The sequence below is a fragment of the Lepus europaeus genome, chromosome 10 (genome assembly GCF_033115175.1).
Source record: "Lepus europaeus isolate LE1 chromosome 10, mLepTim1.pri, whole genome shotgun sequence".
In the NCBI taxonomy this organism is placed as follows: domain Eukaryota; kingdom Metazoa; phylum Chordata; class Mammalia; order Lagomorpha; family Leporidae; genus Lepus; species Lepus europaeus.
The window spans coordinates 103167884-103195353 of NC_084836.1; the positions used below are offsets into that span (position 1 = coordinate 103167884).

Genomic DNA, 27470 nt, shown 5'->3' on the forward strand with positions numbered 1-27470 from the left:
GTGGGAACATCTGGGACCCGTACCACCTGCAGGAGGCGGAGTGTCGGGCAAGCGCCTGAGGTTTATTCAGAGAGCCCTGCTCTGGGCAGGCGCGGTGGGCGGCCGTGCAGGTCAGTTGGCGTCGGAGGCCCTGTGGAGGGGGCTGAAGATGGCCTGGCTGATCTGGCCGGGCATGGTGTAGAAGACGAGGAGGAGGAAGACGGTGACCAGCGCCAGCAGCAGCAGCAGCACCAGGACACGCCAGTAGCGGCGCCAGATGAAGAAGGCAAACGTCTTGAGCGGGTTCACAAACCAGTTGAAGGAGGTTTTGGGGCGGCTGTTGGGGGAGGGGTGTGAGATGAAGAGGAAGCCACCGCTGGCCGCTGCCCCTCCTCCCGCTCAGGCCCTGGCCAGCCCGGCCTCCCCACTGCACTCACTTGGGCTTCTCCAGGGGCTCCGGCTCCTTCCGCCCCTTCCCCACTGGCCGCTTCTCGGCCTCCTCCACGGTCAGCAGCTCAAACTCTGCCTCCACCTTGCCCTAAGGAAAGACCCTCCTGCGTCGCTGGGCAGAGGCCCTGCTCTGAGGCACTGGCCCGGCCCCGGCCCTCCTGGCTCCCTGGCACGGCAGCACCCACCGTGAGGATGTAGACGTTGCCGCCGGTGTCCGTGAACTCCAGGTCTTCGGGCCGGCCCTTCCTCCTCTTCCGCTTCCTTTTCTTGCCAGCCTGCGCCTCCCGCTCCTCCCGCTCCACGTCCTCGGCCTCCCGCAGCTTCACCACGGGCCACCAGCCCCGCAGCCGGCGGCAGCGGAACAGATTGCACCTGGGCACTGCCCCGTCGCGGGCCAGCCGCACCGAGCAGTGCTCGGCGTCCCGGGCCCCCCGCACCATGTCCGGAAGCTGCAGCTCCAGGGACCCTGCAGGGAGAGCTCGCTGGGTGAGGCTGGGGCGAGGAGGCAGCACACCAGCTTGGAAGCCAGAGCCTGCAAAATCAGCCTGTGCCGCGCAGGCCACAGCCCAGCCCCCAGCAGGTTGTCACGTCCCAGTGGGAGAGGGCCGAGGCCCGGGAACAGGTTCACAAAGCAAGTGGCCATGGGGTCAGGGTGCAGGGTGACGAGCTATCGTCACAAAGGTGCAATGAGGCAGGGACTCTGGGTGGAAATCAAGGTGACTGTGGTCAGGGCTCAGTAAACCCGGCAGGGCAGAGGGCAAAGGTGCAGGCCTGGTGCTGAAATCCCAGGATGCCAGCCATGCAGTAGAGTGGGGAACCAAGGACGAGGGTGGTGCGGGCCCGGGGCAGGGCAGGTGTGAGGTTGGGAAGGCTGAGCCGTACCCAGGAAGTCGTTGGCGGAGATGCGGTCGTAGTCCCAGACCTGCAAGACCAGCACAGCCGGCTGCCGGAACTCGGCCTCCTCCAGCGCGAAGGGTCCGGGCCGGCGCCGGACGCTCACCTCCCGCTCGGTGGGCAGGTAGTTGAAGCGGAACACGAAGCGCCAGTTGAAGTTCCCCTCCCCAGTCAGGGAGTTGAAGTGGACGTCGGTCTCCTGCTTGTCATGCTCCAGTCCCTTCACCCAGCTGTGGCCCGCGCAGGGGACAGGCCAGGGCGGGTGGGCATCAGGGCTGGAGCACGCCTGGTGCCCAGCTCCTCACCCAGCTCTAGACTCCACAGAAGGCATGGGGACAGGGCGCCGGCCTCAGCCCCCAGGCCTGAGCCTGTGTGCAGTGCCCCTGGGGCCACAGCCGTTGCGGCCTCACCGCAGCCCTACCTTTTGACATAGATGTCGCTTGACATCTCCCCGGTGAGCGGATTCACGTCGTCCAGAACCACGTCTTCTGTGTTCCAGATGACAACCCGGAGCTCGTAGCTGGGGGGTGGGTTAGGGTGGATCAGACTCTGGGAGGGGCTGCCAGCAGCAGGGACACTGACGTGCACTGGGCAGCGGTGACCAGGACGCCGTGGTCCCAGGAAGGTATCGCTGGCCTCCCCAGCCACGGAGCGTGGCACCAGCAGTAGTCTGCCGGGCCCACAGGGTTTGGAATTGGGACCCAGAGCTCGAGCCACTTTGAACCCCAGTGACGTGACGTGCAAGCTGAGGTTCTGGGGTGCAGGAAAGTGGGAGACTGGACATGTCTCAGGCACAGAGGGAGAGGCTGTGAAATTCTGGGTCCTGCCCTACATGGCCCCGCCCCTGGCTGGCATGGGGCAGCCGGGAGGCGCTCACTTCCTTGGACCCTGCATCAACTTCCACTGCTTTTCTGCTCATAACCCCCACTCCCAGGCTGGCCAGTCTGTGATTCTGGTGGGGCAGGTGCTACCTGGCCCCGGGAGGGTGGGGATTTCACCTAGGACTGGCCAGTCCAGGGGACTGCAGCCACTCCCCCACCCCCAACCACAAGGGGCACAGGAAGTCGCTCAGACGCCCGCAGGTCTGAGTCGGCCCTGAGGCTTCTGCTTGAATGGACCGGAGCAATCGTTTCTAAGAAGATGTGGACCGGGCGCTGTTAGAAGCCAGCGTGTCCCCACACTGCGAAGGCTCCCCGGGAGTGACACACAGGGCAGCAGGGCCCAGAGTCAGCATGTGGGCATCCAGCCCTGTTGGAAGTGGCTCCCCCGCTGCGGTGCGCCCCTCTGAACAGCTCACGTTGGAGGGGGCTTACTCAAAGGTGCTAGGACTCTCATGTCACAGGGGACAGACACCTGGCTCAGTGGCGGATGCCAAAGGGGAACCAAATGGCTCATCGACGAAGAAGCCGCAGCCCCCGGGGGTGCTGGGCCTTTGGGCGGGGCCCTCTCACCTGATGGGCTGCCGAGGCTTGATGTCAACTGGCGGCGGGGCAGGCACGTCTCGAGGAAAGATGTCAACCCACATGTGAAGGGATCCCTGGGGGCACAGGGCCAGCCCGGTCTCACCAGGGTCCTCACCTGCCCTGACAGCCCTGTGGGAGGGGAGCTGGGGCCACGGGGGCAGGTCCTGGGGGATGAGGGTGAAGGAGTCTGAAGTGGGGTCCCAGCGTCAGACTGAGGGTTCAAGGTCAAGGTCCCGGCAATGGAAGGTTGTCAGGTTGGATCCCTTCTGATTGGACCCAGATCTGAGCCTTAGTGGCTCAGGAGAGAGGCTTCCTGCAGGATAGGAGTCAGGCGTGGCTTCAGGGGTCCAGGATGCAGGTCCCAGGCTGGCACGGGGAGGCTGGGCACCAGCGACAGGAGCCAGCGATGTGAGCCGGTGCCAGTCTGGGGGAAAGGGTACCCTAGGGCCCAGGGTCCAGGCCACGTGGGGGTTCTGAGTCCTGGATTCCGCCCTGGGTGCGGACCCTCACCTGCAGCAGCCCTGGGCTGCGGGGATGGTAGAGGGGCCGCGTTTCCACGTGCTCGGGGACCAGCTGGAGCCCAAGCTCTGGCATCTCCTGCCAGCGCTGCAGCACCAGCAATGCCTGGGCCTCCTCCAGGGCGCTGCCGGCCCCGACACCTGAAACAGGAAGTGTGTGAGCGGGGGGTCCAGCACAGCTGCCACCTCTCGTGCCGCAAAAGGGCTAAGTGGAGGCAGCCTGCGTGGGCGGGCAAGGTCCCGCACACGCGGGGGCTGTGGTGGTAGCCAATTCACAGGGGCATGGGCCTTTGCATTGTCCCATCGTGGCCGGCAGAGCGCGAGACCGGCTGTGCCGGGTGCTCCATGCAGCGACCCTGGGTCCAGCGGCGTCACTGGGGCCCTCACGTTCCCCACCAGTTTCTCCACCACCCAAGAACCTAGTCACTGGAGGAAGCAGGCTCCAAGGGGGCCACTCTCCCTCCAGCCCGCCCAGCAGGGAGGGGCTGGTACCTTGGGGCAGGGTCTCAGGCGGCGTCAGGAAGACTTTGCTGCCCACCTTGACGGCCCCGGCTCGGAACTCGGGGGCGGGGAGGCCGCAGCGCTGGCACAGCCCTGCCAGGATCTGCGCCGGGCGGAAGGCATCCCGCCATGCGTTGTACCCCTCCCTGCAGGCAGGGAGGAGGTGGCTCAGCTGGGAATGCTCACAGCGGGGCCGGGGGTCCTAGGGGAGGCGGGCTAGTCCCCAGCCAGGGTAAGGAGGGACTTCAGAGATGCGTGCACATGCTTCTAGGAGACGCTGACATCACCTGAGAGGTCAGGTGACTCACTAGCGACTCAGGCAGCCCCAGCTGCCAAGCCCAGCTGGTGGCCACTGAGCTGTCACGTCTGGCCTGGAGAGGAGCCCCCTTCTAAGAAATCATGGGTTCTGCAGATGCACAGCTGGCCCTGCCCGACTCACACGTCGTACTGGGAGGCCAGCCCGCAGTTGGCCCGGTGGTGGCTGTAGAAGCGGTTTTCCACATCGATGTGGGTCTCTCCGATGAGGTCGTCAGAACCCACGAGGTCATGGTCAAACACAGCCACGGTCAGCTCGGGCTCAGCCGGGAGAGAGATGCTAAGCTCCAGGACCCTGGCCGGGAGGGGGAGTGGCTAAGGACACCTCCCTGCCCCAGGAGGCAGGCTGGGGTGAGGGGAGGGGTCGGCAGCCTCTTGTCCACCCCCACCCCCACCCTGGCCAGGCCAGCTGCCTAGGTGACAGCTCTTGGGCCACAGGGCTGGATGGTCAAGTTGCTCCCGCACCCCCAAGCCCCAGGGCCCAGCCTCACTCTCCAAAGATGGGGTTGAGCTGCTTGGGGATGTAGCGCTCCTTGGTGTCCTGCCGCTCCTGGCCGGCACTCACCACCACGTAGGGGTCCGCTTTGCCATTGGGGTCCGCGGGAGCCAGGTTGGTAGCCTAGGACAGGATGGAGTCGAATTGGGAGCAGCGTCATTGTCACAGCCCAAGGTTACCCTTGCTGGACCTGACCTCAGGTTAAGTGGAGGCCCGCTGAGAGGTGGGCAAATGACTTATTTCCCGTTCAGTTCCAGAGTCCTTAAGTCACAAATAAGTGTAAAAAAAGACAGAGTCGGCCAGCGCCCTGGCTCACTAGGCTAATCCTCCGCCTGCGGCGCCGGCACCCTGGGTTCTAGTCCCAGTCGGGGTGCTGGATTCTGTCCCTGTTGCTCCTCTTCCAGTCCAGCTCTCTGCTGTGGCCCGGGAAGGCAGTGGAGGATGGCCCAAGTGCTTGGGCCCTGTACCCCATGGGAGACCAGGAGGAAGCACCTGGCTCCTGGCTTCGGATTAGTGCAGCGCCGGCCCTAGAGGCCATTTGGGGGATGAACCAAAGGAAGGAAGACCTTTCTGTCTATCTAACTCTGCCTGGCAAAAAAAAAAAAAAAAAAGACACAGTGAAACCAGTGCCAAGGCACACTCCAAGCCTCTTCCTCTGGCTTGCTCGCTCCGTGCCCCAAGCCCAGAGTGTGTGCCACGTGCACAGCCCAGAACCCAGTACCCTGCCTTGCCTGGTTGTTCCCACAGTGCACAGGAAGGAGCCCTGACTCCCTCCGCTGGCTGCAGGCCTGGTGCTTGGTGGTGCGGCCCCTCCTCCTGGGAACTGGAGCAGGCCCCCAGGCGCGGTCAGCAGCTCCGTGAGCCTCCCCATCACGAATGAAACAAACCCAGGTATTTTAGGGCACTCTGGCCTTTGCCCCTCTACAACTCCTTACTCTCTTGGAAGCTCAGCACCACACTGAAGACGTTTCAGAATTTTCCACAGCATTTTTTGTGCCCAGGGAGTGAGGCAGACTCCAGCCCTCAGGAGTGGGCGTTCCCCTCCCCCAGGCCGGTGTCCCACCCTCACCCCTGCCTCCCTGGCCCTTGCCTTCACCCTCTGCCACTCACCCTGTGGAGAAGCTGCCTCTGGTTTCTGGTTGGCCTGCCTGCCTGCCTGTCACACACGTGCTTCCACCTTCTACACCACAAGCTGCAGGCGCCCCTGCCCTCGCTGTTTCTGGTTTCTAGCCCCTCCCTGCCCTCAGTTTCACAGCTGTGGTTGCACCGTGGTTCAGGAAGCCTTTCTTCCACGTGTGGGCGGTAGTAAGAGTTCACATTTAGTTGTCTTTCATTTTTAGGAATTATGTTTGTTTTTCCCCAAACTGCCCAATCGCTTTTGAGAGCCCTTGTGAAATGTTTGAAACAGCTAGTTTACATTCTAGTATTTGAAAGTTTTTTTTTTTTTTTTTTTTTTTGACAGGCAGAGTTAGAGAGAGAGAGACAGAGAGAAAAGCCTTCCTTTTTTCGTTGGTTCACCCCCAAAGTGGCCGTTACTGCCAGCGCGCTGCGGCCAGCACACTGTGCCGATCCGAAGCCAGGAGCCAGGTGCTTCCTCCTGGTCTCCCATGGGGTGCCATCCTCCACTGCACTCCCGGACCACAGCAGAGAGCTGGCCTGAAGAGGAGCAACTGGGACAGAATCCGGCACCCCGACTGGGACTAGAACCCAGGGTGCCGGCGCCGCAGGTGGAGGATTAGCCTAGTGATCCGCGGCGCCGGCCAGTATTTGAAAATTCTAACATCTGAAGTCCTCAGATACCTCCTTATGTTGTTTCTTTGGCTAATTTTCCCCCAACAGTTTATTTTCTGTGTAACTTTGAACCGTGAGCACACGTCCGCTTATTTACATCTTTGGAAATGGTGAGGCCCGGTCTGGGACCACTGTGCGCCCATCTCTCAGCTTTGAGCTTTCTGGATCTCTAAGCAGATCATAGCAATTCAAGCCTTAAATCAACGGGAAGGCCAAACGTGAACACCTGGTTCTCAGGACGACACCGCCTTCTGCCTCTTCCCCAGAACGGAGGCCGCTCTCCCTCGCCCACCGCTCCCGAACTCCTGCCGCACCCAGACCTACCCCCCAACCCCCCACCCCCGCAACTGGCACAGCCTGTAATGGCTGCGGCTCAGGCTCCAGGCAGCCTGAGCGCCAGGGCAAGTCTCCCGCCCGGGCTCCTGCTGCTCTTATTTGGAGCCTGTTGGGATTTCCCTTTCTTATGCGCTTAGCAGGCATTTCAGCCCCCACCCCCCACCATGTCTGCAGGGGTTCTATCCGGAGGTTATTAGAGACCGTCTGGGTGCCACACTGCTGGAAGTGTTTTTTTGCACTGAGGTTCTTAGACCGTGGTAGAGCAGTGCCAAAGGACGTTTCTTCAGCTGACGTCCTAGAATCCCTCCGTATAAAAGAGAGCCCAGCATCTGCTCTGATGGCGCAGGGCACAGCAACCCGCTCATGCCCCGGCGGCTGCGGTTCCTTTAGGGAAACTTCCAGGTGTGCCAAGCCCTGCAGGAAGACTGCAGCCGTGGAGGGGCTGGTGCCGAGGTCTTGGCGACAAGCACCGGAAGCTGGCGATTTGGAGCTACGCTCAGCCTGGAATGGTGCTCCCCCTCCACGGAACCGGAGCCACGGACAAGGGTCAGGGCACCTCCGCCCTAAATCCTGCTCCACCACGAGCTGCCCCAGGCCTCCCATTTCTGAAGAGGCAGAGAACGACTCTGCGGACCCTGCGGCTGTTTCCAGAGCCTCTACTCTGCGGGTCGCACGTCCGTCTGTCCGTCTGGTACCTTTGCTGGAGGCGGGGCTCACCTTCACGACGTACACTCTGACCAGGAGCTTGAGGGGCCGGTTCTGTGGGATCCCTCGAGAGATCTTGGGCTCAGAGGACACTGCCTGTGCCTCTGGGTAGATGAGGAAGGAGCCCTGGGGTGGGGACGACAGGAAAGCCCATGGTAAGAGTTTTCTCCCCAATCCCTGCTGTGAGGCCACACACACACACACACACACACACACACACACACGTACCTTGAACTTGCCCACAAGGCGCTCAGACCCTCCTTCTTCTGCATCTCCGTCCCCCTGACCCCCTTGGCCACGGTACAGGGGAAACACGTTCAGCCAGTCCTCGAAGTGATCAAACTCTTCCTCCAGGCACCTGTTGTAGATCTGGAGGGCCGGGGCCTCTGTGACAGCCACACGTGCCGGCTCCAAGAGCCCCACCCCCAGCACCCAGTTACCTTCAGGGTGGCAACAGCTTTCTTCCGGGGTGCCGAACCTTTGACTTCAGCCTCCCCCTGGTCTTGGGCCTCCCCTTCCACAGGAATGAGGTTGATCCCACCTGGAAGCAGCATAAATGCCCTGGTCCCAAATACCGGAGCGGGCAGCAGCCTGGACAGACGGAGCGAACGCAGGAAGGGGCGATCTCTGACCTGAGTCCCCCGGGTCGTCCATTTCATCCTCATCAACGCTGGGCTGAAATCAGAGGGCAGGTCAGAGTGCTCCCCCCCTTCCCCTCCACGGTGCACCTCCTGTCCGGGATGGGGGGGTGGGGACCCTAATTCATGCTCCAGCTCTGACAGGCCACGTGCATTGTCAAAGCTGAACCAGGACAGTACCCACGGGCTGCGTGTGGCTACTGAGTGTTTGCAGTGCACCTGAACTGAGACGTGCAGCGAGTGCGAAATACACAGCACATATGCGGACTTGGGATAAAATTAAAGTAAAACATCTCATTAATTTAGATAATGACTATTTGTTAAAAATATCATACTCTGGGGGGCCAGCGCTGTGGCGTAGCGGGTAAAGCCGCCGCCTGAAGTGCCAGCATCCCATATGGGCACCGGTTTGAGTCCTGGCTGCTCCACTTCTGATCCAGCTCTCTGCTATAGCCTGGGAAAGCAGGAAAAAAGATGGCCCAAGTCCTTGGGCCCCTGCACTCCCATGGGAGACCTGGAAGAAGCTCCTGGCTCTGGTTCTGCACAGCTCCAGCTGTTGCAAACAATTGGGGGGTGAACCAGCAGATGGAAGACCTCTCTCCCTCTCTCTCTCTGCCTCTCCTTCTCTGTGTAACTCTTTCAAATAAATCTTTAAAAAAAATCACTTTGAATAGGCTAAATAAAATATACTATTAAAATTAATTTCAATTGTTTTTAGTTTTTTTTGTTTTTTTAAAGGAGACTGAACCATCTACTGGTTCACTTCCCAAATGCCCACAACAGCCATGGTTGGGCCAGGCTGAAGCCAGGATCTCAATCCCGTGTGCAGCAGGGACCCAAGTACTTGGCCATCACCGTTGCCTCCCAGGGTGCACAGCAGCAGGAAGCTGAAATTGGACATGGAGCTGGGACTTGAACCCAGGTACTCCGGGACAGGTCGTGGGCATTCCCAGCCACATCTTCACCACGGCACTCAATGTCTGCCCCAGCCTTTTATGTTGTACGTGTGTGTGTGTTTTACATTGTGTCTGTCATTTTAACTTATTTGAAAGGTAGACAGAGATCTTCCATCTGCTGGTTCACTCCCCAGTTTCTTGCAACATTCAGGGCCAGGTGAAAGCCAGGCGCCCAGGAATTCAATGCAGTTCTCTCATGTGCATTCCAGGGACCCAACTCCTTGAGCCATCACCTGCTGCCTCCCAGGGTGAGGACTAGGGGGGAGCTGGAGTCGGAAGTGGAGCTGGTTCTCGAACCCAGGCAACTGCATGTGGGGTGCGGTGTCCCAAGCAGCATCTCAACTGCCTGCATCACACGCCTGCTCCCTTTTCTGTTTTTTTTTTTTTTAAATGTGGCTGCTACGAAAGTTGAAATGACACACGTGGCTCGCGTCCTGTGGCTGCCGGACAACAGGGCTCTGGATAACAGAGCGGACAGTTCTGAAGCTGAGAAGAGACGACCGCACTGAACAGCTCGGGGACAGCGCGGAGCTCTGGCTCCCGGAGGTCACCTCCTGGCCCTTCAGCCTCCACCCACCTGTCCCCGGAGCTCCTGCAGCGACGCGTAGTACTTGGACCACCAGTCAAGCTCCTCGGGGTCAGGGACGTCTTCCTCCAGCTCAGGGCCTTGGCTCAGGAGGCCTCCCAGCGGGAGCTTCTTCAGGGCAACAAGGGAGAAGACTCAGGGCTCCTGAGCCAGCACCGCCCCAGCCCCGGCTGGCCGCCCCTTCCCCACTCCCCCCCACACCTGTTACCTTCAGGAGCCGCCCGGATAGCCCTGCTTCAGCCAGCGGGGGATCTGGAGACTTGGATTCTGGGAAGGGCGAAAGGACAGCAGGTCGTCAGGCAAGCAGAAGGCAGACGCCTGACCCTGGGCACCTCTCTGCCGGGAAGCAGAGGGCTTCTATCTGGTGGTCCCTAGGGAGGAGGCCCCTAACCTTGAGGTCCTTTGGGCACCAGGTCCCCCGGGTCCTCCTCTTCTCCTTCCTCCTCAGGGGCATCGTCAGGACCCTGGAGTGTGAACCTCAGCATGTGGGGGACAATGTGGGAACCCACCAGGACCGTGCGGCCAAAGGCCCGGCGCTCGATCACCAGGATGCTGAGTGGGGGCTGCAGGTAAGGCTGCTCCGGCAAGTCCTGGGGGGCGGGGAGAGAGGAGGAGGAGGCGTGAGCAGCTGCAGGACTGGCAGGAGGAGGTGCATCCAGGCCTGCGTTCCAGGCCAGGCCAATCACCGGCTTCCGACCCTGTGTTCCAGCTAAGTGGAGGACACCATGCCGGACTCAAAAGACTGCTGCATCCAATGACGGAGCGGACAGAACAGCACTGCGGAGCCGACCAAGCGCTATCAGAATGGGGTGGGCGTGCTTATCCTTATGCAAAGAACCAATGTTCAACTTGCAAATATAAATTTAGACTCATAAAAATATGTATGGTCTTTAACACAGCAACTCTGTCTTTATCGATAGCTCCCAGCAGGGGGAAAAGCACTAACAATACTATTGTATTGCTGGGTTTATTTTTTCAAAGACTTGTTTTATCTATTTTATTTGAAAGGTGAAGTTACAGAGAGGGAGAGACAGAGAGAGAGAAAAGATCTTCCATCTTCAGGTTCGCTCCCCAAATGCCCACAATCATCGGACTAGGCCAGGGTGAAGCCAGGAGCCAGGAGCTTTTTCCAGGTCTCCCATGTGAGTGCAGGGGCCCAAGCACTTGGGCCATCTTCTGCTGCTTTCCCAGGCACATTAGCAGGGAACTGGATCAGAAGTGGAGCAGCTGGGACTTGAACTGGCGCCCATATGGGATGCCGGCATTCCAGTCAGCGCCTTAACCTGCTAAGCCACAATGCCAACCCCAGTTTATGTTTTTTATGTATGTGACACATAGGAGGTACTGGCCAGCAGTCGCAGCCACTGCGGCCTTTTGGGGAGAGAACCAGAGAATGGAAGCTCTCTCTCTCTCTCCCATCTCTCCCTCTGTCACTCTGCCTTTCAAGTAAATAAACAAATGCTTAAAACTAAAGGCACCGTCCATGAGGAACAGGTGCCCCACTAGACGTCTACCAAATCTGCTGGCACCTTGATCTTGAATCCCAGGCTCCAGACTGCGAGTGTCAATTCCTGTTCCTTACCACTTCCCAGGCCGTGGCGCACCCAGCCACAGCCCCGGGACTTCACGGAGCTTCCTGCTCCCTGTGCCCTCGGCTCACAGCACAGCCAGCATTCAGAGACGCACTGTGCATGGGACGGCGGGAAACAGCCCCGGGGTTCTGTGTTGTTGTCCCCCTGAGGTCTGGAGCCGCCATGCCTTGCCCCGGCCACCCCTCCGCGTGGGCTCTGCACTTCACCAAGGTCCTCCTCGTCCCTGGCTCCTCGCAGCACTCATCCTCCGAGGACCCCGGCCCTCCAGCCCCCTTTTTGTTTTGTTCCTTTTGTCACCTCCATTACACATATAGAAAAACTGAAGCTTGAATAAGGCAAGCGGCATTGCCAGACTTTGACTCCAACACCAAATAGAGTAATTGGAAATTACATAACGAATGTGTTGTTCGGGGCTGGTGCTGTGGCATAGTGGGTAAGGCCACTGCCTGCAGTGCCAGCATCCCATATGGGCGCCGGTTCTAGTCGCAGCTGTTCCACTTCAGATCCAGCTCTCTGCTATGGCCTGGGAAAGCAGTAGAAGATGGCCCAAGTGCTTGGGCCCCTGCACCCATGTGGGAGACCCAGAAGAAGCTCCTGGCTCCTGGCTTCAGATCAGCACAGCTCCAGCCATTGTGACCAACTGGGGAGTGAATCAGCGGATGGAAGACCTCTCTCTCTGTCTCTACCTCTGTCTCTCTATAACTCTGCCTTTCAAACAAACAAATAAATCTTAAAAAAAAAAAAAAAAAGAATGTGTTGTTCTTCTCAGACCCTGGCATTTCAGAGACTGAACAGATCCCTTGCAACTCACCCTTCACTTGAAAAACATCTTCATTCAGCAGAGCTGAGAGAGCACCCTCAGAGCACGGAGTAATTCAGGGACCCGCAAACTACAGCCCGTGGGCCTTGCCTGGCCCCACTGCCAGCTTTTGTAAGTGAAGTTTTACTGGGACACAGCCGTACGCCCACACACACCGTCTGTGGCTATGGTGGCATCTGAGACCACAGAGCCCACAAAACCTAAACTCATGCTGTGACCCTGAGCAATCCAAGAGGCCAGCAGGACCATCCTGGTGCTCCGCCCACCGGCCCCTCTGTGCAGCACTCCCTGCCCCACCCAGGCCCTCACCACCGTCAGATGCTTGACGAGCTCGGTGAAGTTGGGGCTCTCGCGGTAGCTGGCCAGGACCTCAGACTCCACCCGTCGCCCAGCCACCTCCAGCACAACCTGGGGCTGCTCCACCTCGAACAGGTGCACGCGCCCGAGGCCCCTCAGGCCCCAGAACAGCACCTACAGTCAGGAAGCATGGCTCTCAGGGGCCTGCATCTGACCGCCGGGCGCCCAGCGGCGGGGAGCGAGGGGGCCCTGAGGGCCTGGCGCTACCTCGACACGGAACTCCCTGAGCACTGGGCGCACGCTGGGTGGCAGGGACAGGCGTCCGGAGACGGGCTCCGCCAAGGGCGTCAGGTCCTGGGGCTCCACGTCACTGGGCACTGAGGGCTGAGGTGGGGAGGGGTTCAGAGGTCAAAGAGCAATCAGACTGAAGGAGGCGAGGGATGTGGAGCCGCTGGTGGGGCGTCGGCCAGGCGGGGTTGGGTGGGGGTAGGGGTGGGAGGATGGGGTGGTGTCAGGGAGCAGCCGTGAGCTGGACGGGAGGGCAGGTGTCTGAGGCATCGGGAACGGGTGGCTCCGGGTTGAGCCCACAGCCTGGGTGCCCTGGGTGGGAGGCCTGGCAAGGTGAGCCTAGAGTACAGGCACTGGTCATGTTCCCTGCAGTCAGGAGGTCCTAAGGGGTGACCCCAGGACAGGCCTGCAACCCGTGTTCTCAGGGGTGAGGCCCTGCAGGGACGTCCCCGGGACATGCCCACGCTGTCTTCCCAGGGCTGCGCAGCTGACCCGGGGGGTCAGACCTCAAATCGGCGGCTGTAGTCCAGTTCAATGAGTTCGAAGGTGGCGATGAGCTCTCCGGCCGCCCGGGGCCCCTTCCTCAGGGGAAAGAACTGCAGCTCGGGCCGCTGGTACGGGTCCTCCACCAGCTTTACCCTGGGCGCAGCCAGCGCCCTGCCCAGGAACACAGCAGGGCCCTGTGGGAAGCAGGGCGGTGGAGACGAAACAGGAAGAGGCTCAGGAGCCAGGGGAGGCGGAGGGACCCCCGGCCAGGGAGCCAGGTGGGGCCCAGGCCACACTCACAAACTTATTGTGGTCAAAGACATTGATGACCACCAAGGGAGGCTCCTCCTGCAGGTGCTCCCTCCGCCCGTCCACGATCAGCTGATCAAATACCAAGAGTTCATCCCACAGCGGGCTCAGCGTCTGCTCCAGGACCTGGGGGCAGGGGGCACGCAGGGAAGGGGTAGTTGTCAGAGGGCTCCGGACACAGGCCAGGTGAGCTCTCCTGCAGTACTGTGACACCTGACCTAGAGGTCGGCCCTAGGGAACGGGATGAAGGCAAAAGCAAATCCAGGGTGGCATTGGGCCCTGCCCTCCCGGTGCCACTGGAATCTGCGGCCCTCAGAGCCCTGGCCCACAGTGAACCCCGGAAAGCGACCCTCTGGCTCTACCACCGCACCCCAAGACAGACCAGTTCACCCCACATCCTGTCCTGAAAATGCAGAATGGGACTTGTGGGGAAGCTCAGGCCCACACCGCCCTGATCCCACCCGGGGGGCCTCACCCGCGTGGTCTGGCACTGGGTAGAGATGAGCACTCGAGCAAAGGGGTCCGAGAGCCCACTGTCGTCTGCGGCCAGCACACCTCGGGCCTGGTACATGTGAGCCCGGAGCTGGAAGTAGCTGAAGTCTGGGGTGAGGGGGAAGGAAGCAGCCAGGTCTGCTCAGGGGCGCACCCGGCTCCTGAGCCCACACCTCAGGAAACAGCCCACGCCCCGCACTCACCGTCCCGGTGCAGGCTGCGGGGCAGCCCAGCCGCAGGCTCGGGCAGCAGGTCCGGAGGCAGCTCGGAGGTGCAGGCCTTGGCTTGCTTGCCCAGCCCCAGCCACAGGAAGAGCTCCAGCTTGGCACAGACCTCGCCAGGGGCTGCTCCAGGGGCCTGCGGTGGGCAGGAGGCCTGTCAGGGCCCTGGGTACCGACACTGGACCCAACAGTCCTGCGGCCCCCAGGCACAGCCCACCTCTGCTGCTGAACCATCCCCAAGCTCCCTGATCCAAACAACACTCCCCGTGCCCCCAGCATTGCACCCCCTCCAAGGCCATTCCCTATACCTCCTGCTCCAATACCAGCACTTTCTGTACCCAGAACCGTACTCTGAGCTCTGCACGCCTTTGTCCCTCCATCCCTGACACACTGTTTGCAAGGGTGCCTCACGGAGAGATCTTGTGTGCAATCTGCAAGCCCTCACACTCGTAAGGGACTAACTACTCCTTCTGTTGCCATCCTGCCTCTGTCCCAGCCTGGGTTGCCAGGGGGCCAGGGCAGGCCCAGGGTTAATGACACTTGCTGCTCATGTCCGTTCAAAGCTGACCTGGGCAAAGACACAGTCTCCTGGCTGTTTGGAATTGAAAAGAGTTTGGGGCAGGTCTCGACCCCTGCAGCCCCGGGCTGTCCTGAGAGCCTGTCCTCCCCATCCCCCCACTCCTCCCCAGCACCCCTGCCCCTCACTGTGAGCAGCAGGCTCTGGATCTTCCCACAGTCCCGGCCCCGCTCCTCCTCCACCACAGAGAACAGCACATCCTGGGCAGGGATCCGGGCCCAGGCCACGCGGCGCCGCCCACTGAGCATCCAGACCAGCACGTCGGGCAGTGGCGGCTGGGGCTGTGGGCAGAGAACAGGTCACCCAGCTGAGACCCCTGCTCCCGCAGCCGGGACTGGGTGAGGGGCCAGTGAGCTCCCCACCTACCTCGTGGACCTCTGCCTGGATGCCCCACCCACCCCTCACTCAAAGTCCAAACTTCGTTTCACAACAGTGGTAAAATACACATAAGGTAAGGTCAGCTGTCTTAACCATCTCTTCGGGGCATGGTGTGGCGGCATTCAGCTCATTCACGGCACGGTGCAGCCAGCACCACCACCTCTGCCCCCAAAGCCTTCCATCCTCCCCAGCTGAAACCCCGTGACCCACTGGCTCTTCCCGGCCCAGCCCCTGACAGCCATGAACCTGGCCACACTCCAGGGACCACACAGCACTTGTTCGTGTGCGACTGGCTTCCATCATGCCGCATGACATCCTCAGAGCCCACCGCCCGTGGTGCAGCCAGCCCGACTTCCTTACCTCGTCCTCCTTGCCGCCTGGTCCTCCCTTCTCTAAGCAGGTCCCCCCCACCGCCTAGCCTCTATCGCATCTTTCTTAGTAATTCCATCCCTGTAAGATGCTGAGTTTGTCTCCCTTACTAGGACGCTTCAGGGCCTGATACAGCACGAGCCACATCACAGGACTTCAAATGTCATTGGGTAAGCAACAAACACAGCAGGCAGGGATCTCTCCCTCCAAACGCAGACCCGACCCTCTCCTCCTGTTCAAACCATCCTGGTATCCTGTTTCCTGATTCCCAGCTTTATCTCAGGCATTCGGGGAGTGAACCAAAGGATGGGAGCGCTCTCAATATGTCTCTCTGCCTCTCAAATTAATTAACTTATTGTAAAAAATTTTTTAAATGTTATTTTATTTGGGGGCTGGCATTGTGGCGTAGCTGGTTAGGCCTCCACCTGAGTCCCGGCTTCTCCACTTCCCATCCAGCTCCCTGCTAATGCACCTGGGAGAGCAGCAGAAGATGGCCCAGGTGCTTGGGTCCCTGCACCCATGTGAGAGACCTGGAAAAAGCTCCTGGCTCCTGGTTTCAGCCTGGCTCAGCCCTGGCCATTGCAGCCATCTGGGGAGTGAACACACAGATCAAACATCGATTCATTCTCTTTCTCTCCCTCCCTCTCTGTATCTCTGCCTTTCAAGTAAAATAAATGAGTCTTTTTAAAAAAGATTATTTTATTTGAAAGAGAGAGAGAGAGAGATCTTTCATCTGCTGGTTCACTCTCCAGATGGCTCCAAGAACCAGGGATGGGCCAGGTTCAAGCCAGGAGCTCCATCCAGGTCTCCCATGTGGGTGGCAGAGACACAAATATATAGGCCATCTTTCATTGTTTTTCTCAGGCCATTAGCAGGGAGCTGGGTCAGAAGTGGAGCAGCCAGGACACGAACTGATACCAATATCAAATACCAGCATCACAGGTAGTGGCTTACCCCACTATGCCACAACGCCCGCCCAAGTTGTATAAAATTTTAAACAATAGCAAAAGCAATTTTGCAATAAAATTGAATGTAATAAAGTCTGACCTCTCTCCAACATTCTTCCAGCTGCCCTGGCCCCCCAATCCCGGGCTTGCACACGCTATTCTTCCTTGCTTGCCAAACTCCAACTTATCCTTCAAGATCAAAGACCAAGATCAAAGATCAAGACCAAAATCCAGCTCCTCAGGTTGACCCTGGCCATACTGGGCCCCCGCAACCTGGGCACCTGTGCCGTGAGGGCGGCCTGAGCTCCAGCGTCAGCAGAGCTGGCTTTGAAGTCCAGCCCAGCTACCTACCTAGCTACACCCAGAAGCTCCGCTCACTCTCCCTCTCCAAGCCTCAGTTCCTGCTGCTGTCAAGATGGGTGACCTCTGCCCGAGGGGACTGGAGGGCTCACACATGCTAACACACGCAAACGCTTAGCGAAGGGTCTTCCAAAAAGGTGAACTGCTGTCCCTCTCCACGCAAGTCCTGCTCAGAGCCGGAAGGCCACGCCTAGGCGTGCTCTCAAACCCTCCAAAGAGGTCCCGAACAGCCCCTGGGTCCCTGACAGGCACTGCTCTCATCCTTGCTCTAGTGGCTCCAGTGGGTCTTGGTCCTGTGCCCACAGCAACAGAGTCCAGCCCTGGCATCGGTGCCAGGCACAGCTGTGACGCTGCACCTGCCTGGATGCCTCTGGGGTCTCCGGATGCTGGCGAGAAAGGGATGCGGGGTAGGGGAATGGGGCAGTGAGGCATCACCTCCTGAGCCAGGAAGCGCAGTTTCTCCAGGAGCTTTTTCGCCAACATCATCTTCTTTTGCATGGTGCCCTGTCTCAGGCCCCGGAGAAGCCACAGTCCTTGCTTTGCCAACAGGTTCTGGAAGCGTAGGCAACAAGCATGAGAGCAGAGCCCCAGCTAGGCGCCCCTGCTTCCGGTCCCCGGCCCCTACCAGGCTGTGAGTCAGCAATTTTCCCCGGCAGCGATCCAGGGCGTTGGGCCGCGTCATGGTCCGCTGCTCCGCGCCGCGGGTGAACTGTCTGCGGCAGCAGGGCATGCAAAGTGGCAGGGAGCGAGAGGAGAGAAGGTGGGCCCTGGGGGCACCTCCCTGCAGCCCCCCCCCCCCAGCCCTCAGTCTTGTCCTCATCCCAGGAGGGCCTCCCGTGTCTGGACCACTCGCCAGTGCATCACGGCTGGCCTCACTTTGGAGCCCCAGAGCTCACTGCTACTTCACTATCTATTGCCCTGGGTATTCCAAGTGTGGCCCAGGACCAACATTGGTGTCACCTGTTTGTTAGTTAAAATGCAGAATCTCAGCCTCCCCCCAGACTCCACTGCAGAATCTTTAGGTTTATCCCGTAGGGGATTCCATGGCATTAAAAAAAAAAAAAAAAAAAAAAAAAAGACTTAGGTATACATGTATTAGAAAGGCTTTAAAGTGATAGAGAGGAAGAGACACACAGAAGACTTCCATCTGCTGGTTCACTCCCCAAAAGGCCACAACAGCCATGTGCCAGGAACTCCATCCGGGTCTCCCACGTGGGTGCAGGGCCCAAGGACTTGGGCATCTCCCACTGCTTTCCCAGGCCACAGCAGAGGGCTGGATGGGAGGCGGGGCAGAGAAGGCCACCTCCAGCCTGCCTCACTGCCTCTCCCATCAGTGTCCGTGCTGATGCCTCTTCCCCCAGCCTTCCCTTAAATGTGGGGCCCCCCGGGCCGTCAGGTTTCTCTACTCCTGAGAGGGCTTTACCTAGCCCAGCTGTGTCATGGCAGCTCCCAAATTTACACTCCCAACCCAGAATTCTCTCTGGCAGTCACCGCACACAGCTGACTACCTACCAGACAGGTCCATTTATATATCTCATAGGCACGTCAACGTTAACATGTTCAAAAACGAGCTATACACACACACAACACGCACGCACACACACACCCCTGTTCCCATCAGACCTCCTCCTCCTCTCGTCTTCTCCACTGCTCAGTAACAGCTCCCCCTGTGTGGCTGTGCAGGCTGAAACCCCAGGAGCCGCTCAGGGCATTCTTTGCTCGTTGTCCTCGTCCCTTATACCCATCGCCAAATTTCTCGTGAATCCGCTCGTGGCGCTGCCCCTCCGCTGCAGGTACCCTGAATTCCATTCGCCATCTCCTGTCTCCTGGGCTCGCACAACGCCCGCTTGAGGAGTTCCCCCGCTTGCTCTCCGACATCCTCTCCCAGCCCTTGATCCGTGTTGAGGCTAAGTCAGAGCACGGCTCTTCCCAGAACCTTCCGTGGCTCCCCATCTCACACAGGGCCGTGGCGAGGCTTCCCTCTGTCCGCCTCCAGCCTCTTCCTCTGCTCGCTCTGCCACAGTCGCACTGGCTTCCTGGCTCTTCCTCAAGCCTGCCGCTCCTGCTCCCTGACAGACCCGGCTTGCTCCGGTCACCTTCCCGGCGGCTCCCCGTCTCCCTCCTCTAAAACTGCAGCGCCTCTAATGCTCCCTGCTTTTATTTTCCCCTTGACACTCCTCCTTCTTATTAGACACGCTTCTCTTCATTTACATGTCTCTTAACTGTGTGCCTCGTCACCCCCACCCCGCCCCCTCCCTGCAATGGAAGCTTCAGGGGTCTCCGTAGACAGAAATTTCTGTAGACAGAATTCCTGTGCTTAAAACAGTGGCAGGCACATGGAGTGATCGAATAAAGAGAAACAGCTGTTTCCAGAACAGCATCAAGTGAGAGACTTAAGTATCTACAGCAGGTTATGGGATTCAGGGCAGGGAGGGTCAAAGATCGAAGTGACCAGAACATGTTTATGTGGTTGCAACAGTGATCTGGTAAGTGGGGATCAGTGGACGGCGCTGGAGAGAGCGAATTCCTGCAGCAGGAGAGAGGGGATGCAACCAAGATCCCAGCTGTGGCTGTTGGGGCGGGGACTACCCCCACTAGGACAGGCAGGAAGAGAGCAGACGGATACAGAAGCCGGCAGGTGCAGAGTGGATGGAGGGAGGTGAGGCAGCTGTGTCCCCCATAAAGCGGGAGAGGCCACTAGTGGGAACAAGCGTGGAGAAGGTTATCAGCCTTTAGGAGCCTGGAAAAGGGAGCCACTGGGAGCCTCTCCCATCCACGCTGTCGGCCCCAGGGACAGGCAGCAGCCAGGGCTGGCTCCCGCTCACCTGCTCCCGGCCACCAGCTCCTCCAGCGCCTGCTTGAGCCTCGTGCAGGCGCCAGGTCCTGGTCTGCGCTGCATCTTCTCAACCTCCTGCAGCCCCAGGTCCTGCGCACCCGGGCAGAGGGTCAGGGAGCATGGAAGGTGTCTGACACCCAGCCCCTCACACCCTCACCCCATCCACTGGTGACCACACCTCTTGGCCAGCCCTTCTTTGGCTGGTTGAACCCAGCCCTGTGGGCCCCGCCCCCAATAGCTCTGCCCATCTTCACCCAGCCCCTTCCTGGGTGCAATTCTGAATCTCTGTTCACCCAAAAGCTTCGCTCCTGTCTGCTGCCCTCTGGCCTGGCGCGCACAGGGAGCTGGAGCTCTGCCCGTCAGCCTCTCTCCAGGGCTCCATCAAAGGCCACGGCTGCCCCAGCGTCCCTATGGCCCAGGGCCTCCCTGTGCGCACCAGCCTTGCCCTCACCAGCCGCTCAGCCACTTTGCGCACGCAGTTGCTGCTGTGCAGGCGCCACGTGTAGTCTTCCCAGCGGCTCCACACGCGCACGCAGGGCTTGCGGTGCCGCAGGGGCAAGCAGAGGTATGGCCTGGGTCGGTGGAGACCAGAAGAGGCTTTGCGGGTGTCCTAGGTCCCTGGAGACCCCCCCCCCCTTCCAGTTGCCCGGTGGGCTCACCCACTGCCGTCCATGGGCTCAGGCCGCTGAGCGGGGGTCCCCAGCTCCTCCTCCTTCTCCTCCTCATCCTGCCCAGCCCCCACTTCTGACTCCAGCAGAGGCTGGGTCTCTGCCACGGCACCCTCGGCTTCCTCTCCGGCCCTGGGCCCTCGGCCCAAGTGCTCCTCCTGCCGGCCGGCGCGACCTGCCCCAGAGCAGCAAAGGTCCAGTTGAGGATCAGACCCCTTCCTGAACCGCCTCCGCCTCAGCAGAAGTCAGAACAGCAGAGGCCCCAGGTCTGATTGCCCTCGACCCTCGACCCTCGACCCTCGACCCTCTGGGGTTTCAGGACGCCACATACCAATAGAAATCTCGAAGCTGATGGGTTGGGAGGCCACGGCAGGGTCAATCATGGTGGCCTCGAAGAGCACACCAAAAAGCAGGAAATCTTGGTAGGGCGCCAGGGCGTTCTGGGGAAGGGAGGCAGGCTGCAGGGGGCCCCTAACCCGGCCTGTGCTGTGCCCGACCACAAAACCCACAGAAAAACTTGCACAAGGCCTGGAAGTGGCTGTGGGTGCCCTCCCTCCCTCTCTGTCGCTGACACTCCCTGTAACAGGTGCACGCACACTCGCACCCGCCTGCAGCCACACTGTCCCACTCAGGCCCCCAGACTTTCACCCTCCGTGGCCCATGCTGTTTGATGAGGAGGAGGGGACCCCACCCCCTTTGCTGTAGACCCAGCTCCCACCTCTGGCAGCGGCAGCAGCTCTTCCACCTCCACTTCCATGGCGCTGGGAATCTCAGGTCCATCAGCACCGGTGCCGGCGCCGGCGGCCCCCGACTGCGGAGCCCCTGTTGGGGCCTGGCCGCGCCTGGCTTTCTTCTTCTTCTTTCCGGTCAGTCGGGACAATCTGGACCCCTGTGGGGCCTTGGGGGCCTCAGGCTCAGCTCTGCCTTCGAACACCTCCATGGACACAGCCACCAGCAGGCGGCCGCGGTACCAAATGCCTTGGCCAAAGCCTTCGTTGAGACTTTGCAGACCATCCCGGAGCCCCGCACTGGGGAGCGAGCCGTACAGGGGCACCCAGGCCGGGCCGAAGGTGGGGTTAAACCCCGCTGCGGGGGCCAAGAACGGGGTTTTGGAGAGGAGCACGGGGCAGGTGGGTACCAGGTCAGTCCACGCGCCGCACCCTCATCTCCGCCCAGTCCGGGGCGGGGCGGGGCGGGGCCAGGGCCGGGGAGCCAGCGAAGTGTCGCGGACGCACAGCTTGGACCACACCTCCTGGCACCGCCTCCAAAGCAGTGGCCGAAAAGACCCCGGGGCGGAACCAGCGCCCTGGAGGCGGAGCCACCGGCAGAGGCGCTAATAGCGACCGGGAGAGCCAAGGGGGTGGCCAGCAGCGTACCCCGCGGCTTGCAGTGCGTGGAGGAAGGGCGCGCTGGGGCGGTCACGGGATATGCGGCTAAGGTCGGGGTTCATGCTCTGGGGCCAGTAGGGCAGGGCCATGTGTGCTATGGGGTGCATCGCAATCGCTACGTCGAGCTAGTACCCGCGGATGGGGTTCGCCGCCGGGGGTGAGACCTCAGGGGCAACCGGGGCTGCGAAGGAGAGGCGGAGCGCGGCTCTCACCTGCGCGGCCTGCGTGGGAGATCTGCCTCAGGTCCAGCACGTGCGTGGCGAGGGCCACGTCGCCGAGCGGCGCGTCGTCCCGCAGCTGCACGCGAAGGCCGCGCGTCAGCGGCGGGAAGAGCTCCACGAAGCTCAGCTGCTCGTTCCACTCGGGCGCCGCCGCCTCCTCGCGCACCGACGTCTCGCCCTGCAGGCGGCGGCGGGCACAGGTGGTCGGTGCGCGTGGGCTCAGGACCCGAGACGCGGCGGGGAGGGCGCGGGAGCCCCTTACCTGCTGTCCCAGGAAAGACACCCTCACGTAAGGGTCCAGGAGGACGCGCTGGTCCTGCAGGGCGCGGGCCAGGCTTCCCAGCAGCCCGGGGCGCAGCGCCGGAAGCCCCTCGGCGCGGAACACGCGCACGCGGAGCCGCGCCCACGGCCGCTCGGCCGGCACCCGGCGAGGCAGGAGCAGGTTCCTAGCGGAGCCGGGCGCTGAGAGCGGAGCCGCGGGAATCCGGGCCCCGCGCCCGCGCCCGCGCCCCCTCCCCACCCCTTCCCTCCTCGGCCCTGTCCTGCCCTCGGTCCCCGGCAGGGCTCACTTCTCGATGTCCGCGCTGTGCCCGGGGCCCGGGGCCGGCAGTGAAGCGGGCAGGTCCCCGCGCGCCCTCACGGACAGTGTGACCTTGACAAAGCCCTTGATCCCGGCGCGGGTGTCCCGAGGGTCGTGCAGCGGAGCCCATTTCTGGTAGAAATGGCCATCTAAGGGCAGCAGGGGTTGGGGGCGGCCCGAGTCAGGGGACCCTGGCTAGGCGAGCGTCGGGTCGCGGCCGGGTCCCCGTGCGCGCGAGCCGCGGTCCGGGCTGGCCACTGCGCGGAGGGCCGACTGCGGGTCCTGGTCGGCGCGGACCGGTCTCCTAAGGGGAGCGCTCGGTACCTGGCTGGTCGAAGACAATGCCCAGGTCCATCCTGAAGGTGCCTATCCGGGTGGCCATGAAGGGCAGGGTCTGCGAGTGGAAAACCTGGGGGGGGGGGGGCGGGGGAGGCGCTATCAGCCCCGGGGCTTCCGCATCCCCTCGGTGGGACCGAGGCCTCCCCGTGCCCGCTCACCACTCACCGTGATCTCCAGCAGCAAGTCCTGGAGGCGAAGCCGGCTCTCGTGAAATTCGAACAGGAAGTACTGGGTTGAAGGAGAGAAGCGTAGAGATAAGGGCTTTTACGCCATCTGGCCCCCTCCGGAACCGTGCCCACCTGGGTCCTCCCATCCCCTCAGACCCGCCCACCTCGTTGTAGAAGGGGCAGTTGGTCCCGCGCTGCGTGGCCGTGACTCGGCGCTGCTCCCCGACACGCACGGCCACGTAGGGGTTAATGTTGACCCCCACCAGCTTCTGCGCCTCTAGCACGGTGACCCCCACCTGAGGATGCAGAGGGGGAGGAGGAAAAGACCAACCTGCCTGGGTGCGCGCAAAACAGGTGCGGCTGCAGCGAGCCAGCGTGAGGGGCGGGAAAGAGAGCAGTACCTGGAAGTCCTGGGCTCTGGACAGCTGCAAGGGATCCCCGCGGGCCGGGCCCCGAGCTCGGCTGTGGAGAAGCCTAAGGTCAGCTCACCTCCCTGGCCACCTTGCTTGGTGCCCCTGGGAGGGCTCCTCACCCTCTGAGCTTTCTGAGTTCCCTGGCCTTGCCCCTATCTCAGCCCTACACGAGAATCTGACTCATTCCTGAAGCCCTGAAACCACATACGCACTCCACGAAGATGTGCTGAGCACCCACGGCGTGCCCGCCGCATTCTAGGCCCTGGGGCACTACAGTAAGCGAGGCAACGAGGCAACGTGGGCCTTCATCACGCTTTCATCGCACCTGAGCTCGGCAGTGGCTGGGAGTGGTGACCTTTGACCCCAGGAGCTCCACCCTTCCCCCATCCTCTAGGTGTTTGTGAGGCTGGATGGGCGTGGGGCCACAGGTGTGAGTGGTGAGACTGACTCACGGGTCAGGTGTGGGCACAGGTTACCTCTTCAGGGGGCTGAACACGACCCCGGAGAGCTCCACGTCAGGTTCATCCTCCAGGCCCAGCTCCAGCTGCAGCTCCAGCTCGTCGTCATCATCATCGTGCTGGCCTAGGCTTCGGGCAAGTCTGCGGCCCAAAGCCACTGCCCGCCGCTCCAGCCGGGCCTCCTCAGGCCTGGCGGGAGAGGCCTTCAAGGCCAAGCCTGGGACCTGTACCCACCCCAGCAAGTCCCTTGACAGACCCCTGTCTCTCGGACCCTACTGATCCGACTCCTAACCCTGCAACCCTTCTAATTCCAGAATTGACTCCTGACTCTACGGGACTGACCTCTGACCCTGGAATTGATTCAGTATTGATCCCAGACCCTGGGACACCCCACACCCCTTGCTGCTGAACCCAAGACAGGCCCCAGGGACTCCAGGTCATCTCCCACATACTTACTCTAGCTCCTGGAAGCCCACATTGGGGATGATTAGCTCTGAGCTGGAAGGGAGAGAAGGGAGAGGGCCAGACCTTAACAGAGATCTACAATCCGGGCAGCACACACCCAGGGGTCCTGGTATTGCAGAACCAGAGTAGAATTGGGTACCACTTCCAGGCCTTCCTTATGATGTGGGGCTGGGGTACCTGTCCCGGATGGGTGCCCCAAAGTCCTCCTCTGCCCAGTCCCCGGCGGCACCCTCTGGGGGCTGGTACTTCAGGTCAAGCTCCACCTGGATCTGAACAGACACATAGTGTTCCCCAGGGCCCTCACAGTTCCCGGGCCTAGGAGAGGCCCAAGGACAAGGTCTTTTGTTCCATCTGTAAACAAAGACAACTCTCCTGGCCTGGATCTGTGGTGGCTTGTGGTGCCTCTTGGATGATCAATAATGTTGGATACATACACCCTATTAACCATGGGCAGCTTATCTCTTGAGGAGGTCAAACACAGCTCCAGAATTCCCTCGTTGCTCTTGGAAACCCCTTACTGCAGACTCCACAGCTCTGCATGGTCTGGCTCTCACCAGCCTTCCCAGCTGCACCTCATTCCAGGTCCCCCTTTCTGTTGAGCACCCCAGCTACGCCCCCTCTGGGGAATAGGCCTATGCACTTGTGAGTTTCTCTGCCTGGAACTCTCCCCCCAGCCCAAGTCCCACTTGATTGACACCTACCAATCTAGGCCCAAGCACTAATTCCTCAGGGAATCTTTGTGGGAATCAGGGAACCTACAAATAGGTCCCACACCCCAGTGACGCACTCTCTCAGCCCCCACCTCTCCTCTGTAACCCCCGCTGATTGCAATTTCACTCATTCCTGTAGTATTTGCTTCCTGGTTGCCTCCTTCTTTATACAGGGCTCTACGAGACAGCACATCCTTATCGGGCTTTGCTTGCTGCTGACTCTTCATTGCTCAGCAGAGAGCCCTCAGCTGTAATAAGAGCTCAACAAAGGGTGACAGTCTGAATTAAAACCTCAATATTTGGTTTGGTTCCACATTATGTAAATGACCAAACCTCTTGAAGATACTAAATGACTTGTCCAAGTTCTCAGATGGAAAATAACAGACCTGAGATTTGAAGCCAGGTCCATTTCTAAAGCTAGGCTATTCCACCCTCCATGAAACACCAGAAAAATCCAGCCGGGTCTGTCTTTGTCTTCCACAAGCATTGAGTTTGCTGCAGTGGGGGAGCAGCACAGAACTCCGTTTCTCCCCCATTGCCACATCCCTGGGCCTCAGAGTTGAGCTTGAGTCTTGACCCACGTGAGATCCAGGCAGATACTGCAATGAGAGGAGCCCTGGCTGGGGGCCTTGCTACCAACCCTGTGTAGATCTTGGCTTTTCCCTTCCATGAAGTGGAACCCTGTGTCCTGAGTGGGGCATGCCAGGCACTGGGTGTGCTCACCGGGGACACGCGCAGGTGTTCATCCACTAGAGCCTCTCGCAGCACCAAGTGCCCAGCACTCTGCAGCTGCTGCAGGGAGATCACCAGGGTCCCCAGAGGCCTGCAGGAGCAGCACGGAGCGGAAGAGTGACCCAGGGGAATGGCACCAAGCCACCCCACCCCCACCTCCATCCCTGTCTCCCCCAGACCTACTCACCTGGGCCTGAACACACGGCTGCAATTGACAACCCGCACAGACAGACACTCCCCGGCCAGTGGAGCCCCATAGTGGGGCCAGCGGAACAACTAGACATGGGAGGAAGCTTGTGACACCCAGTGCTGGGCTGACCCCGGCTCCCAGTCCAGAGCCTATTCCCAACCCTGAAACAGAAGCTGACCCTCCAGACTTGGAGCTGACTCTAGAACTGACTGCCCAAACCTGAAACTGATCCCCGAAAGTAGGGTTGACTCCAAACTACAGGCTAAAAGCCTTGGGACTAACTTTTCCCAAACTGAATCCAATCCGACCTCTTGGTCTTCAGACTGACCCCACCTCCTCAGAGTGTGCTTCCAAAACCCCAGAACAAGCCCCTGAATCCCAGTGTGGACATGGTCAGGTCCCCATCTAGGAATGAACTGTACTGACCTCACCAATGTCAGCGTCTCGGCCACAGTGGATTTTCCTTGTTTTCTGGGTATAGCCTGCTCAGAACTGAAACTTGTCATTTATCAGCTCCTCCTCACACACCAAAACAATCATCTGCTTCCCTTACCCTTGGCCTGCTGTCCACCCCTCCCTGGATTGACCCTTAAAAATGGGGCGGGAAGGAGGCAGTAGGTTGGAGAGATCCCGGTGGGAGAGAGAGAGGAGAGGTGACAGAGGTGGTGAGGGGTTGGGTTGCAGGTCTAGGGCCTGCAGGTTCTAGAAATCTCCAGTTCTGAAAATCCTTAGAGCACTCCCCACAAAACTCACCCCGAAAGCTGAGCCTGACTTGCCGGTCATGGATGCCTGGCAGCCCTGTTAGTCGCCGCACACACACGGTCAGAGCCATGGTCCTAGCGCCACTGGCTCGATCACGGTCTGCTTGCCCTCCTGCCCACCGGAATCGCCTCTGACTCACGGGACTCACCCAGCAGGTTCAGCAATCCCTGCCCTTTAGTCAAACACATGGGCAGCAGGCCTGGTGGTCATGGGTGAAGAGGGAGGGGGGACTGAGAGGTGGGGAAGGTCCCGTGGTCAGCCACATCCTCCTTGCCTGAGCCAGCTGCAAGTGGGCAGGACCACTTTGGCCTCCATCCTGCATCCTTGTGGTGATGGAGACAAGGGAAGAGGCAGGATTCCAGGCTACAAGGCCTCAAGGGCATGCACTTCACATTGTTCTTTGTTCATTTCTCTCTCTTCGATGCCCAGCTGAGGTGTGGCACATATTAGGCCCTCAAAACACTAGCTGGATAAATGAATGGGTTAGTAAATGAATCTCCTAGCCCCAGCATTGGTGCTGTAGGCATTTGACACATTTATTGAATTAATTAATGATGATTAAATGCATGTCCCTCACTTGCACATAGTAGTTATTCAATACACCAGTGCCCAGAGGTCCTTAACTCTGGGTCCTAGGATGCTCATGGGAGCACAGTCTGTAAAGTATGCATGAATGTTTCTGGACATAGAGCTCCTCGCTTGGTTAATAACCCTTAAACAGGTGTGCAGTTGTTGTGCCCATTGAAAGCGTCAACGTATGCTAGGTGACAGTACTGT

At 60.2% G+C, this 27470-nt stretch overlaps 1 protein-coding gene across 1 annotated transcript; it reads right to left on the reverse strand.

The window, feature by feature from the left end:
- Nucleotides 1-81: 81 nt before the first annotated feature.
- Nucleotides 82-26763, reverse strand: LOC133767904 (fer-1-like protein 4). The gene is given in 45 exon segments (XM_062202348.1): nucleotides 82-316; nucleotides 417-517; nucleotides 615-895; nucleotides 1312-1553; nucleotides 1745-1843; nucleotides 2775-2860; nucleotides 3297-3445; nucleotides 3776-3951; nucleotides 4245-4415; nucleotides 4612-4739; nucleotides 7461-7574; nucleotides 7677-7817; nucleotides 7889-7989; nucleotides 8081-8123; nucleotides 9620-9772; nucleotides 9837-9895; nucleotides 10020-10218; nucleotides 12350-12511; nucleotides 12605-12721; nucleotides 13132-13305; nucleotides 13412-13546; nucleotides 13896-14020; nucleotides 14116-14269; nucleotides 14839-14991; nucleotides 17200-17316; nucleotides 17390-17477; nucleotides 19590-19690; nucleotides 20052-20172; nucleotides 20260-20443; nucleotides 20600-20708; nucleotides 20987-21354; nucleotides 21869-22055; nucleotides 22140-22323; nucleotides 22447-22606; nucleotides 22782-22866; nucleotides 22962-23024; nucleotides 23128-23259; nucleotides 23365-23425; nucleotides 23853-24023; nucleotides 24291-24332; nucleotides 24477-24568; nucleotides 25733-25832; nucleotides 25929-26017; nucleotides 26358-26413; nucleotides 26685-26763. Coding segments are annotated over 45 exon segments (6057 nt in total). The 3' UTR covers nucleotides 82-111.
- Nucleotides 26764-27470: the final 707 nt, after the last annotated feature.